This window comes from Salmo salar, chromosome 29 (assembly GCF_965601325.2).
Source record: "Salmo salar chromosome 29, fSalSal1, whole genome shotgun sequence".
NCBI lineage: Eukaryota > Metazoa > Chordata > Actinopteri > Salmoniformes > Salmonidae > Salmo > Salmo salar.
The window spans coordinates 10,894,892-10,909,063 of NC_138319.1; the positions used below are offsets into that span (position 1 = coordinate 10,894,892).

The 14,172-nt window shown below is 48.3% G+C and overlaps 1 protein-coding gene across 2 annotated transcripts in view; it reads left to right on the plus strand.

The window, feature by feature from the left end:
- The window catches only part of lmbr1 (limb development membrane protein 1), a 68,552-nt gene that overhangs the window by 45,957 nt on the left and 8,423 nt on the right, over positions 1 to 14,172 (plus strand). For both annotated transcript variants that reach the window (XM_014180667.3, XM_014180666.3), the window contains 5 exons: positions 3,671 to 3,747; positions 4,357 to 4,434; positions 8,359 to 8,432; positions 8,828 to 8,918; positions 9,586 to 9,652. In XM_014180667.3, the coding sequence (XP_014036142.1) occupies positions 3,671 to 3,747; positions 4,357 to 4,434; positions 8,359 to 8,432; positions 8,828 to 8,918; positions 9,586 to 9,652 (387 nt within the window). The remainder of the gene's footprint in view (positions 1 to 3,670; positions 3,748 to 4,356; positions 4,435 to 8,358; positions 8,433 to 8,827; positions 8,919 to 9,585; positions 9,653 to 14,172) is intronic.

Consider the following 14,172-nt stretch of genomic DNA (forward strand, 5'->3'; position numbering starts at 1 on the left):
GAGGTAGGTAGGTAGGTAGGTAGGTAGGTAGGTAGGTAGGTAGGTAGGTGAAGGAGAGAGAGGAGGTAGGTGGAGAGGAGGTAGGTGGGTGGAGGGAGGGGGAGAGAGGGAGGGAGGGAGAGAGAGGTAGGTGGAGGAGGAGGGAGAGAGGTAGGTAGAGAGGAGGGAGAGAGGTAGGTAGGTAGGAGGAGGGAGGAGGTAGGTAGGTAGGTAGGTAGGTGGAGGGAGAGAGAGGTAGGTAGGTGGAGGGAGGTAGGTGGGTGGAGGGAGGGGAAGAGAGAGGGAGGGAGGGAGAGAGAGGAGGTAGGTGGAGGGAGGGAGGGAGAGAGGTAGGTAGGTAGAGGGAGGGTGGGAGGGAGGGAGAGAGAGAGGTAGGTAGGTGGAGGGAGAGAGGTAGGTAGGTAGGAGGGAGAGGTAGGTAGGTAGGAGGGAGAGAGGTAGGTAGGTAGGTAGGAGGGAGGGAGAGAGGTAGGTAGGTAGGTAGGTATGAGGGAGGGAGAGAGGTAGGTAGGTAGGAGGGAGGGGGAGAGGGGTAGGTAGGTGGAGGGAGGGAGGTAGGTAGGTAGGTAGGTAGGTAGGTGGGGGGAGGAGGGAGGGAGGTAGGTAGGTAGGTAGGTAGGTAGGTAGGTAGGTAGGTAGGTAGGTAGGTAGGTAGGTAGGTAGGGAGGTAGATGGGTGGGTAGGAGGAGGGAGGGAGGTAGGTGGAGGGAGAGAGGGAGGTAGGTAGGTGGAGGGAGAGAGGGAGGTAGGTAGGTGGAGGGAGAGAGGTAGGTAGGTGAAGGGAGAGAGAGGTAGGTAGGTGGAGGGAGGTAGGTGGGTGGAGGGAGGGAGAGAGAGAGGGAGGGAGGGAGAGAGAGGTAGGTGGAGGGAGGGAGGGAGAGGAGGTAGGTAGGTAGGGAGGGAGGGAGGGAGAGAGAGAGATAGGTAGGTGGAGGGAGAGAGGTAGGTAGGTGGAGGGAGAGGTAGGTAGGTAGGAGGGAGAGAGGTAGGTAGGTAGGTAGGAGGGAGGGAGAGAGGTAGGTAGGTAGGAGGGAGGGAGGTAGGTAGGTAGGTAGGAGGTAGGGGAGAGGGGTAGGTAGGTGGAGGGAGGGAGGGAGGTAGGTAGGTAGGTGGGGGGAGGGAGGGAGGTAGGTAGAGGTAGGTAGGTAGAGGGTAGGTAGAGTAGAGGTAGGTAGGTAGGTAGGTAGGTAGGTAGGTAGGTAGGTAGGTAGGTAGGTAGGTAGGTAGGTAGGTAGGTAGGTAGGTAGGTAGGTAGGGGAGGGAGGGAGGTAGATGGGTGGGTAGGAGGAGGGAGGGAGGTAGGTGGAGGGAGAGAGGGAGGTAGGTAGGTGGAGGGAGGAGGGAGGTAGGTAGGTGGAGGGAGAGAGGTAGGTAGGTAGGTAGGTAGGTAGGTAGGTAGGTAGGTAGGTAGGTAGGGAGAGGTAGAGGACGGGGGAGGGAGAGGTAGGTATGTGGAGGGAGGTAGGTAGGGAGGTGTGGAGGGAAGGGGAGGTAGGGAGGAGGGAGGTAGGTAGGTGGAGGGAGGGGGAGAGAGGGAGGGAGGGAGGGAGGGGGGGAGAGAGAGGTAGGGAGGGAGGGGGGGAGAGAGAGGTAGGGAGGTGGGAGGGGGAGAGGTAGGGAGGGAGGTAGGTGGGGGGAGAGGGAGGGAGGTAGGAAGGTGTAGGTGGGGGGAGAGGGAGGGAGGTAGGAAGGTGTAAGTAGGTGGAGAGGTAGGTAGGTAGGTAGGTAGGTAGGTAGGTAGGTAGGTAGGTAGGTAGGTAGGGAGGTAGGAGAGGTAGGTAGGTAGGTAGGTAGGTAGGTAGGTAGGTAGGTAGGTGAAGGGAGAGAGAGGTAGGTAGGTGGAGGGAGGTAGGTGGGTGGAGGGAGGGGGGAGAGAGAGGGAGGGAGGGAGAGAGAGGTAGGTGGAGGGAGGGAGGGAGAGAGGTAGGTAGAGGGAGGGAGAGAGGTAGGTAGGTAGGTGGAGGGAGAGAGGTAGGTAGGTGGAGGTAGGTAGGTAGGTAGGTGAAGGGAGAGAGAGGTAGGTAGGTGGAGGGAGGTAGGTGGGTGGAGGGAGGGGGAGAGAGAGGGAGGGAGAGAGAGAGAGGTAGGTGGAGGGAGGGAGGGAGAGAGGTAGGTAGGTAGAGGGAGGGAGGGGGAGAGAGGTAGGTAGATAGGTGGAGGGAGGGGGGAGGGAGAGAGAGAGATAGGTAGGTGGAGGGAGAGAGGTAGGTAGGTGGAGGGAGAGGTAGGTAGGTAGGAGGGAGAGAGGTAGGTAGGTAGGTAGGAGGAGGTAGGGAGGAGAGGTAGGTAGGTAGGTATGAGGGAGGGAGAGAGGTAGGTAGGTAGGTAGGAGGGAGGAGAGGGGTAGGTAGGTAGGTAGGGAGGGAGGTAGGTAGGTAGGTAGGTAGGTGGGGGGAGGTAGGTAGGTAGGTAGGTAGGTAGGTAGGTAGGGGAGGGAGGGAGGTAGATGGGTGGGTAGGAGGAGGGAGGGAGGTAGGTGGAGGGAGAGAGGGAGGTAGGTAGGTGGAGGGAGAGAGGGAGGGAGGTAGGTAGGTGGAGGGAGGAGGGGGTAGGTAGGTGGAGGGAGGTAGGGAGGGAGGGAGAGAGGGAGGTAGGTAGGTAGGTAGGTAGGTAGGTAGGTAGGTAGGTAGGTAGGTAGGTAGGTAGGTAGGGAGAGGTAGAGGACGGGGGGAGGGAGAGGTAGAGGGAGAGAGTGGTGGAAGGAGGTAGAGAGGTGGAGGGAGGGAGAGAGTGGTGGAGAGAGAGAGAGGTTGGTGGAAGGAATGGGGGAGGGGGAGGGATGGAATTCAAATCAGACAAGCTCATAGTAAGGACACTGGACCACAGTGTTATAAAGTGATTTCAAAAGGGTCATTACATCACAAGTCCTTTACTGTCTGTGGCCCATCAGTCAGTCTTCAGAAGCCATCAATGCTGACATGTTACTATGGTCAGGCAGGTTCTCAGTGTGCAGAGTGATTTACAACGATTGAGACCTCATCTCTGCATCCATCTATTTATGTCAGAACAAGAAGGCATATCAGCAGCAGCACGACCTCTCATCATTTAACAGGTTGACTTAAAAATCAAGTTGTTCATCAGAATCTCAGCTTTTGTTTGATCTGTTTCTATAATGAAGATTGTCTGACTAATTAAAGAGGAAGACTGTGATGTTCTGGTTTGTTGTGAAGGCCATATTACCTTCAGCCCCTCTGGGCCCTGAGAGAAGAGATGGTGTTGGTACACATTCACCATATGTTTAACCAAACCAACTAACTCTAAATAAACCTTGAGGCCATGAGGTGCCACTGCTCACCTTTTTTAATATCTTTGATATATTAATTAATGAACCAATTTAGGAAAACAGTCTTTAATAATATCGGAGGTGATTCACTCTTGATTTAACCTAATGTACCAGGCGAAGAAGAAACTCCTGAGCGGGTCGGCACCCCCCCCCCCCCCCCCCCCCCGGATGTTTCCGGTTTCTACCCGACCGATTGATTAGAGGCGTTGCTCGTATTTGCATATACGGTAGGACCCCAAATTCTGCGAGATGTGGTAGTTTCCCAACACTGACCTCTCTCTCCGCACGTGCGCTGTCTCTTCCTCTCTCTACCCCCACCCTCTCTCTCGGCCCCCCTCATCCTCTCTCTCTCTCTCTCCCCTGCCTTCTCCTTCTTCCTTCCCGTAGAGAGGAGGAAGAAAGCCTCTGCATGGGAGAAGAACCTGCTGTACCCCATTGTGATGTTAATACTGCTCACAGGGACGGTGAGTCTTCAGATGGATACTACTGCAGCCAGTCAGTCCCACTAAAGCCCCCGTTTACCCATGGCGTATATAAAGTAGAAAGCCTTGGTGGCGGCTGGGGGGGGGGGTATTCCTGGGTCAACTCAGTCTGCGTCCCAAATGGCACCCTATTCCCAATATGGTTCGCTACTTTTGACCAAAGCCCTACGGCACCCTATTCCCTATATAGTGCACTATATCGGGAACGGGGAGCCACCTGACCCCCGTCTGCAGCACTGAGCATCAAGCCCCTGGGTGTGGTGTCTTTTGTCGACCGTGTTTAAGGAAAGGCTCGGCTAAATAGTCACCGCTGCGACAGCTGGGCTTTCAATTGAACCCCCACACACACACACACACACACACACACACACACACACACAGAGTAATCTGCCTCTCTTAGCATGCTCAGTGTTGTACAGCGACGGCGCGTTTGCTGAGCCCGAGATTCTTCAAGCTAAGTGTGGAACTGCTTACAGAACACACGCATTCCAGAAGACAGACAAAACGACCACTTATTGATTAGTTCTGTGTTGTCTTTGACCTAATCATGTTAAACCCCTCTGTTTCTCGGCTCCTTCCCTTCCTCCGTAGACTATCTCAGTCCTGCTGGTGGCGCTGAATATCCTTTATCTGCTGGTGGATGAGACGGCCATGCCAAAGGGATCAACGGTAGGCCTGGCTAGAGTTACTTCCTGTTCCCCTTTTTAAACATATGCACACTGGAGCCCGTTTTCACACACACACAACACAGATAAACTTAGAGCCAGGCCGCTACTAAACTAGACCGTTGCGAAGGTGCTCGGCGGTCGCCGGGGACATAAATCAAATTCCGGATATGCTCAGGTGCATGTTGGGAATAAAGGAAAGAAAGCTCTGGGCCAGATGTTTATCAGAGCAGAGCTATGGTCCCCTTTTTGTTGTGCTGCTCCTCATTGAAAGTCATTTCACAGTGGTATGCAGATGAAACGTGTGATGTGTGTGTGTCCACGGCAGGTGAAATAAGCTGCATTACCCTCTCCTCTGTGTGTGTGTGTGTGTGTGTGTGTGTGTGTGTGTGTTCAGTCAGTAGCTCTGTGGTACTGTGTGCAGCAGGCAGGCCAGGTGAACTCCTTTTATGAGTCCGTCTGTCTGACTGGAGTGCTTAATGGCCCTCCAGATTGCATCTCCTCTTGCATGCAATGTACTTTCTTAATCTCTTTATCTCGTTTCATCTGGTACGACCAAGGTGTGCGTGTGCGCTAGTGTCGTGTGTGTGTGTGTTTTTTACTTTCGTCTGACAAAGGCAACAAAATGTATCTTATTTCTGCCTCATTTCTCAGCTCGTCTTGCGGGCGAATGGCTGCCCTCCTCGACATTCCAATTATTTTATCGAGGAGATATTTTCTTTGGCATGACGCATCGCTGAAAATCCCCCAAATTACGCTTGTCATGCAGCTTGAGTCCTCCCTCCCTCCCCCTGACAGCCACAGCACTGCTAAATGGTTTACGAGTTTGATGAGCTGGATGGATGCCACGCCTCTGATCTCACATCGCTACGGCGACAGGGTGGGGGGGGGGGGGGTTGCGTCCCAATGCCCTCATACGCTGTCTATGCTCTCAGAGAGAAGAGGGAAGGAGGAGGGGGGAAGGGGGAGAGCGGGAGGACTGGGCCAGGTGGGATAAAGAGATGGAGAAGGGACAGGGAGAAAGGAAGATGGAAGGGGGGGGGAAAGAGAGGGCCCGTGACCTCCAGACTGTGGGAAAGTCAAATGAGCCGTAGGGCCAGGAGCAGAGTACAGCAGCACAATGGAACGGCACTGCGGATGTTTGTCCCTCCCTCCCTCCCCTCTCTCGCTCCCTCACAACACCGCGTGGCACTCGGCATACTGAGTACCACAGGCTGCTCCGACCTCCAGCGTCCTCCACCTCTCTCTGACTCAGACAGCCTGGGAGGAGAGGAGAGGAGGCCGATCCAGTCAGGCAGGACAGGGCTTTTTACAGCTTGGCGAACGGGTGTTAAGAGGACCAATCATTATTATACATTTTTTTTTTATAAGTGTTATTGCCGGCTCGTCCCCTGTGGAATTAGGGCCGTCACAGCATCGCACGGTTTTAGTAAAAAGCTGAGGGATGGGCCTGAAGAAATGTAACCACTCTAAAAAATCATTAGAGCAATTGATGAAACGACTGACCAATCCAAGATAAACAGATTCCTAGTTTTAAGCATATTTTTGTTTCCAAACATTGGAGTAAAACAGGCTCATATTTTGGGTTCTGATGGGGGTCTGACAGTGGAACTAAGCTCATGGGTCATTGAGTATATTTCATTCATTTCTAAATCCCAAAAATGGATGTAGCAACTGTGGATTGTCCCTTTTTAATTTTTTTTTTTTTTTTTAAGGTTACAATTGGGGAAGGGGAAGCTGATCCTAGATCTGTACCTAGGGAAACCTTCATCCAGAGCCCCACCTTCCCACCACCGCAGACCTCTGAACCTTTGACTCAGGTTGCATAATTCCCGGGAACTTTCAATAAATTCCCTGCTTTTCAAGAAATCCCGGGTTGGAGGATTGCGGATTTCCTGCTTATTCCTTCCCTATTCCGCAAAGCCTCCAACTGGGATTTTGAGAAAACCAGGGAATGTATTGAAAGTTCCCAGAATTTTGTAACCCTACTGATGACACTCAGCTCCTTGTCAGTCTGCAGCTTTGCAACACAAAAAAAAACATCTTAATCCACGGAGTATATATTTTTTCTTTCTTTCTGTTATTATCCGTCATTAAAACTATGTGAAGTACATCAAAGCGTGGAGGAGGAGGACGGGACACACCTGAAGGGCCCAGCTGGCCCCGACCGCTGTGTGTGTACACGCTCTGCACTCGGGCTCACGGCCTCACCTGCACACAGGTGCTGTTCACCGCTAATCCCAGAAGCAACAAACACACCAAGGCGTGTCTGAATGAGCCAGCCGCGGCAGGCTGCGACCGACACCGACCTTACCCTCTGCCCCAGCCCGCCCCAACCCACCACTAGAATGCAAAGGAGACCAGGTTGGAGAGAGGCGGAATGAGAAAGCTGCCACGTACACACACACACACACACACACACACACACATACACACACACCTGCCACTTTGACATGTTAATATCTTTACAAAATGGCAGAACGGTAACACTGAAGAGTTTACCTTTCCCATAACGTTGACACACACAAGCATAACACACTCCCTCTCCCACACACACAACCCCCTCCCGCTCCACTATTAATAGATGACACAAGATGCTGTGTGCTAATTCTCTGAGGGGGCCTCTGCAGCACATCTCTACAGTAAGCTCCTTTCGATGCCACTTGCATAAAAATGCATGAAACGACCCGTCAGACTTCCCTTTTTTTCTTTTCTCTTTGCTCTCTTTGTGTTGTGTGTGTGTGTGTGTGTGTTGCGTGCACCAGAGAGCGCTTGTGTTAGAGCGAGTGTGCAGAGTGTATGAACAAGTGTTTTATTTTTTAAGGTTTGAATACAGTCGGGGCTAGCTCCTAGTCGTGACGCCGGTGAAGTGTTCAACTTGATAGAAATGCAGCACTCTGAACAATAACGTGTCCCTGTGTCGCTGTGTGCCACAGAATAGATCTCTCCAACGGACAGGCCAGCATCCCAAATGCCACCCTCTTCTGTAAACCGTGCACTACTTTTGAGAAGAGCCCCACGGGCCCTGGTCCAAAGTAGTGCACCGCAGCAGACAAAGACATTGGCTGTGTCCCAAAATGGCACCCTATTCGGTATAGAGAGTGCACCGCTTTTGAAAACGGAACCCCTTGGGCCGTGGTGAAGTGCCCCGTAAAGGGAATAGGGTCCCGTTTGGGACTCAGACGTTGTCTTCCTCTGCTGTGTCGCTCCAACACAGAGAAACCGGCTCATTGAGCCGCTTTGGATTGAAGTAAAAAAGTGGTTAATGTAAACAGTTACGGTGCCAAGTCTGACAAAAGCAAATATCACACAGATGCCGAGGCTAGTGGCGTGTGTATATATAGATGTATCTCTTTCCCTGCACTAACTTCAAATGGGCAGGGCAAAAAAGATCCGATATGTTTGCCAAAGTATTTTTACATTTTTTTTGAATAAATGTTCCACGTTTTTTACCGTCAGCACTTCAATGCCTTTTTCGCTTGTTTGAACACCTGTTCACATGCTGTGTGATTGACTGTGATTTAAAAAGGGAGTCTTTTTCTCTCTTTCATCGCTTTCCATCCATTACTGAGCCGATTTTGATTCTGTCTGTCTTGAAGAGAGAACTTTGATTTGTGCCAAGTTGGAACTTCTTCTGTAATCACATGCCCACAGATTACAGAACCTCACTAAGTACTTCACTTTAACTTTGTCATGTACAATCATTTTACTCATGGTTTATTTGTGTCCTTCCGACTACGCAACGACATGAGAGAGAGATCCTAATTTTGAATGATTTGATTTACGGTCTAGCCTTGTGGTCACTACCACCTGCAGCATGGGATTTGAATCCAGCCCATTGCTATTTCAGCACACTCTCTCCTTTCCTCGTCTCTATCCTATCGAAGTTGTCCTTAACAAAACACACTCTCCCTCTCTGTCGTTCCAGGATCGGGGACTTGGGAACACCTCACTGTCCACGTTCGGAGTCGTCCAGGCCGTCGTGGAGATCGTCCTCATGTTGTATCCTTTTAATGACCCCCTTTGCTCCGGGGCCAGATCCGTATGAAGTGTCTCAGGCAAGGAGTACTGATCCAGGATCAGGTCCTCTCTGGCCATGTAATTGTGATCGTAAAGGCAAAACTGATCCCTGATCAGCAGTCCTACTCTAAGACACTTGATACATATGGCCCCTGCTCCATGGTGATCCCAGTGACATTCCTAGGACTGGTGGTGTTGACTTAAGACGTAGCTTAGCCGGACACTTTCCGGGACATTCTGTCGTGTTTCGTCACCTCTTTTCACCTTTACCCTTTGTGAAAAGGTGCCAACTGGCCACTTGAAATGTCAGTAAATGTCCATACTAAGGCGTTTTGGCTCGAAAGCGTAAGGATGTCTTGTCCTTGATTCAGCAACAGCTATTTGATGGTGTCCTCCGTTGTCGGCTTCTACAGCTTGCGAGTGTTTGAAGGCCTCACTCCCAGGAAAGACGACACGACTATGACTACGGTAAACACACACACACACACACACACACACACACACACACACACACACACACACACACACGAAGAAGGTGATATATTTAGGCTTCCTTTTGTTTCATCCTCTTCAGCTCTCTCTCTCTCTCTCTCCCTTGCTTTCATTCTCTCTCTCCCTCTCCTCTGGCGTCTTCCTCACCAACCCTCAATCTGAATGGTTCAGTTGACCTCTCGCCCCAATATTTGTTTGTGCGTTGCGTAAACACGGACGCCGTGCAAGCTCTTATTTTCAGTGAGAGAGAATCGGGGGGAAAACTGTGTGTGTGTACTCTGTTTGGCCCACGGTGGTAGCCATTCACTTGGTAATGAGCAGGGGGAACGGTGAGGCTTTGTAACTAGCCAGGACGACTCGGTGAAAGGACTCGAAAGCCACAAAGGAGCAGAACCTGGTAATGAGCATCTTCAGAGGTACTAATTGCACAATATGTGGAATCCATTTACTCTGAAGAGGTGTGTGTGCGCGTCTCTGTGTGTGTACACACTCACACTCACACACACACACACACTGACTTGCGAAGCTATTCTTGCCCTCCCAGTTCTCACACTCAAACGTTTCATCATGGCCTATCTATTTGTTAACCCGAGTTCACGAGTTAAAGTTCTATACTCTAATCCTGTCTGTCTCCCTCATGTAGATCATTGGTTGCTGTGTGTCCATCCTGGTGCTGAGTTCAGCCCTGCCAGTCATGTCCAGAACACTTGGTGAGTCTCTCCTGCCTTTCATTCAACCTTTTTTGGGGGGTGGGGGGGGGGGTGTCCCCCGATGGCACCTCGTTCCCTACGTAGCGCACTAAAGCATAGTTGATGGAACCGATAGGTGAGCACAGATGTACGTGTTTAGTGGACCGCTTAGGATTGTTTTCATGACGAACGTATTGGAGGTGAGGTGACCATCCCATTCCCGGTCTTAAGTAAATGACCACGAGGGCCGGTCAGAGAACTTCACCTATCCCCTGCCGTCCCAGCCCCTCAGACCGTTAAGGTTAACAGGTTAAATTCCTTCACAGTTTGCCATGGCGATTTGAGGGAATGGCGCAAGAGAGGAAGAACTGACAGGTGTAGCAGCGCATTCACAATGGTACTAATAAACTCGCAGATTGCAGGCACAGCTGTTTAAATAGCATCGTCGTCGTCTGTGTGCGTGTCGGCGTACAGTGAGTCGTGGGGAGCGTTGCAAAATACCAACAGCTTCTGCTCTGTGACGCTGAATAGATGAGATGCAATAAACGTATAAAGGCCACCCCCATCCAAAGCCCTCTGGAGGACGACATGGGGAGAGGGAGTTTTGAATATGTGTTATGGGAAATCGAAACTCTTCATTGTTACCGTTCTGCCATTTTGTGAAGATATTAACGTGTCAAGGTGGTGTTTGTGAGAGAGAGAACCGGAGGGCATGGTCGATTTAAGCAAAGTAAGTCAGGTGACTTGGGTTTCAACTACTTGGAAAAATCCTTTCCTGGCTTAACAAACCAATAGGAAAGTCTCCAAATTGTAAATACTACCCATCTGGCACTTCAAGCAAACTCTCAACGTTTTTGAAAGGATTTTTCAAGTATTTGAACCCAGGTCTGACATAAACACAAACATCACTAAGAATTGAGGCGATGTGGGAGAAAATGGGTCTGATGCCTTATGATAACTGCTGCTTGTACAGAATTCCTGTCGGACGGACGCCATGTTTTATTTAAGCTTCTCTTGAAAGGGAGCCATGGGACCTGTAATGCTGCTGAAATGGGAGTGCTCGGTACTGTTTTTTTCCGTGGCAGCGACGGCAGGGTTAGTCAGGGTGCAGACAAGGGTAAAAGTCCCATAAACACATTTTATTTCAGGGAGGGAAACGGATGGCTAAAAATGACCAGTTATGTAAGTGTATGTGTGTGTTTAAAAGCATCAGAGTGAGATATCCTGCGTCCGAAATGGCACCCTATTCCCGGGCTCAAGAGTGCAAATATTTTACTCGCATATGCGCCTAAATATTTGCGGTGCAACCTGGAATTGTAATTTAGGAGCACCAGTGCGCCTTGGAAAAACAAAAATCACCCTGATGATAATTGTTGCGATGATTACTTCACTGTCCCGCAGCCCCTGAGTGCCATGGAGAGGACACTGAGCGCAGATTCATGACTGTCATGATTGCACCATTACTACAAAGAAAACGACTTGTTACCTCAAATGTTTTTCATTGTGCTCCTACATTTCTTTGTGTGCTCCTACATTTTTCAACTTGTGAAAAGGTCGGCGTCGAGCCCTATTATTTACCTACATAGTGCACTACTTGAACCACGGTGAATTGGGTGCCATTTAGGATGAAGACATGCGCTACAAACCCCACCCCCATTGAGAAGTTAGTTTTCTTCCCATGTATGTTTGTGTAACTTTTATCTGCAGTGTCCCCAAAAGCACAGTGAGAGACTGCAGCAAAGAGGACTCTGGTCACTCCTGTCAGCCTGGCTGCTGTTCCTGGGATAATACACTGTGGCTGGGCAAAAGTAGCGCACTATATAAGGAATTACGGTGCCATTTGGTGCGCACCCTATCAAACGGAGTACCACCATCTCAGAAAATCACCATTTATTACATAGATGCTATTCTAGTTGTCCTTTTATCGTTCCTAATCTGAAGTCGACTGAATACATAGGCCACCTTTCTCCGCCGATTTAGTGGATGTGTTATAAAAATGAGTCTGTTAATGTAATCACCATGGTGTCTTCCATCTTACTTGGAACGGATGGTGAGACGAGATGGATTCCACTTGGCCCACATTCACACAGTAATACACAATGCTACATTCTGCAAAATGGTGGCGATTAAAAACTGGCTGAAGTGAAACGAGTGATCAGAGGAAGACCGGTTCTTCTAAGAGGGGTTACATCATCTCTAGACATATGCCATATAGTCCTATGGGTCCTGGTTAAAAGTAGTGCACTATATCGGAAATAGGGTGCCATTTGGGATGTAAGTGTAGTCTCTTCTAATGCCAAGAACCCCTTTACTTCCCATCAGCTTTTCTCCTAATACCAAACCCGAGATCTAAACCTTTAGCATTACAAATGAATTTAGCTTGACTGTAGTGGCATGGTGCATTGACTGCGATCTCTCTCCACCCCCTCTTCCTGTCTCTTTACAGGCAATTTGGTTAAAGGCCCTCGATGCTCGCCAACTGCTTGCAGAGGCTGTAAATACATCTTTAGACACTCAATCAATCTCCTAATCTAATTGTTGTGCAGCGGTTTCGCAGGCATTGCCGAATATTATTATTTATTTTTTTTAAATCCACAAATATTACCTCAGTGAGCTATGACAGTTTTGGAATAGCTAAATGTGATGAATTGAATGGTTGGTTGATCTATTGATATTGGGTATGCTTGTCGTGTTTTAATAAAAGATGTATGCACACACAGCTTGTGTGCATGCACTGTGAGTTAGTTCACACTAAGAACATTGAAAGAAAGTACAGGAATGAATGATAAGAGTTTACAATATTTACTGCTGAAGAATTTTAATCCACCTCAGGCTAATCCACCTGTTAGTGTCACTTTTTAAATTTTATTTTTTAAGAGCACTAAAACCCTTGCGATTCTCCACATGAAGTCATGTGGTTTTTCCATATGATTTCACAAGTACTGGAAACAATAGAACACTGAAAAATCTGGGAAACCAGACCTAGTATTCATAGCTGACTTTGAAAAGGCTTTTGATAAAGTACGACTGGAATTTATATATGAATGACTGGAATATTAACATTTTGGAGAATCTCGTATACAATGGGTTAAAGTCATGTACAGTAACCCTAGGTGTAAAATAGTAAATAATGGCAATTTCTCAAAGTATTAAACTGTCGGAGTAAAACAAGGTTGTCCACTATCAGCATATGTATTTATTATGGCCACCGAAATGTTAGCTATAAAAGTCAGCTCCAACAATAGCATCAAGGGGCTAGAAATCCAGGGCTTAAAAACAAAAGTGTCCTTGTACGCTGATGATTCATGTTTTCTTTTAAATCCACAATTTGGATCCTTCCACAGCCTCATAGAGGGGCGACAGGTAGCCTAGTGGCTAGAGCGTTGGGCCAGTAAATGAAAGGTTGCTAGATTGAATCCCCGAGCTGACAAGGTAAAAATCTGTCGTTCTGCCCCTGAACAAGGCAGTTAGCCCACTGTTCCTAGGCGGCTATTGTAAATAAGTATTTGTTCTTAACTGTTTTGCATAGTTAAATAAAGGTACAATTACAAATAAATAGAGGATGTTGATGATTTTTCTAACCTCTCTGGATTACAACCAAATTATGTGTACTATATTACATATTGGATCACAAAAAAATAAAACTTTTACATTCACATGTCGTTTACCAATAGAATGGTGAAAAAACAAATGTATTTAACCTTTATTTAACCAGGCAAGTCAGTTAAGAACAAATTCTTATTTACAATGACGGCCTACACTGGACGACAAAATTAAACGGGCCTATTTATTTAATGAATATGAATTTGGAGGTCAGAAACAATTAAATATTAAAGCATTAGATCTCTCACTAAAGGCTTCAGTCACACAAAAATATACTTAAATCAGAACTGGTTCTCCAGCAGATTAGTAAGAATGGCTCACCCGGTGTTCAAGAATGCCCTTTTCCCCTTTATTCAGATTACATCTCACTTTTGGTTATTTGAAAATGAAATAATCTCCAAAATGTCACTTTTTAAAACAAGCCATAGAAAGTTGGTTGCTATTTCAGAATAATCCACCAGAAAAGACAGAACAAATATTATGGTTAAACTGAAATATAATAATTGAAACAAAAAAAAACATTATTTTTTGTGGAAAAAAATAAAAGCAGTATAATCTTTGTAAATACACTGCTCAAAAAAATAAAGGGAACGCTGAAACAACACAATGTAACTCCAAGTCAATCACACTTCTGTGAAATCAAACTGTCCACTTAGGAAGCAACACTGATTGACAATAAATGTCACATGCTGTTGTGCAAATGGAATAGACAACAGGTGGAAATTATAGGCAATTAGCAAGACACCCCCAATAAAGGAGTGGTCCTGCAGGTGGGGACCACAGACCACTTCTCAGTTCCTATGCTTCCTGGCTGATGTTTTGGTCACTTTTGAATGCTGGCGGTGCTTTCACTCTAGTGGTAGCATGAGACGGAGTCTACAACCCACACAAGTGGCTCAGGTAGTGCAGCTCATCCAGGATGGCACATCAATGCGAGC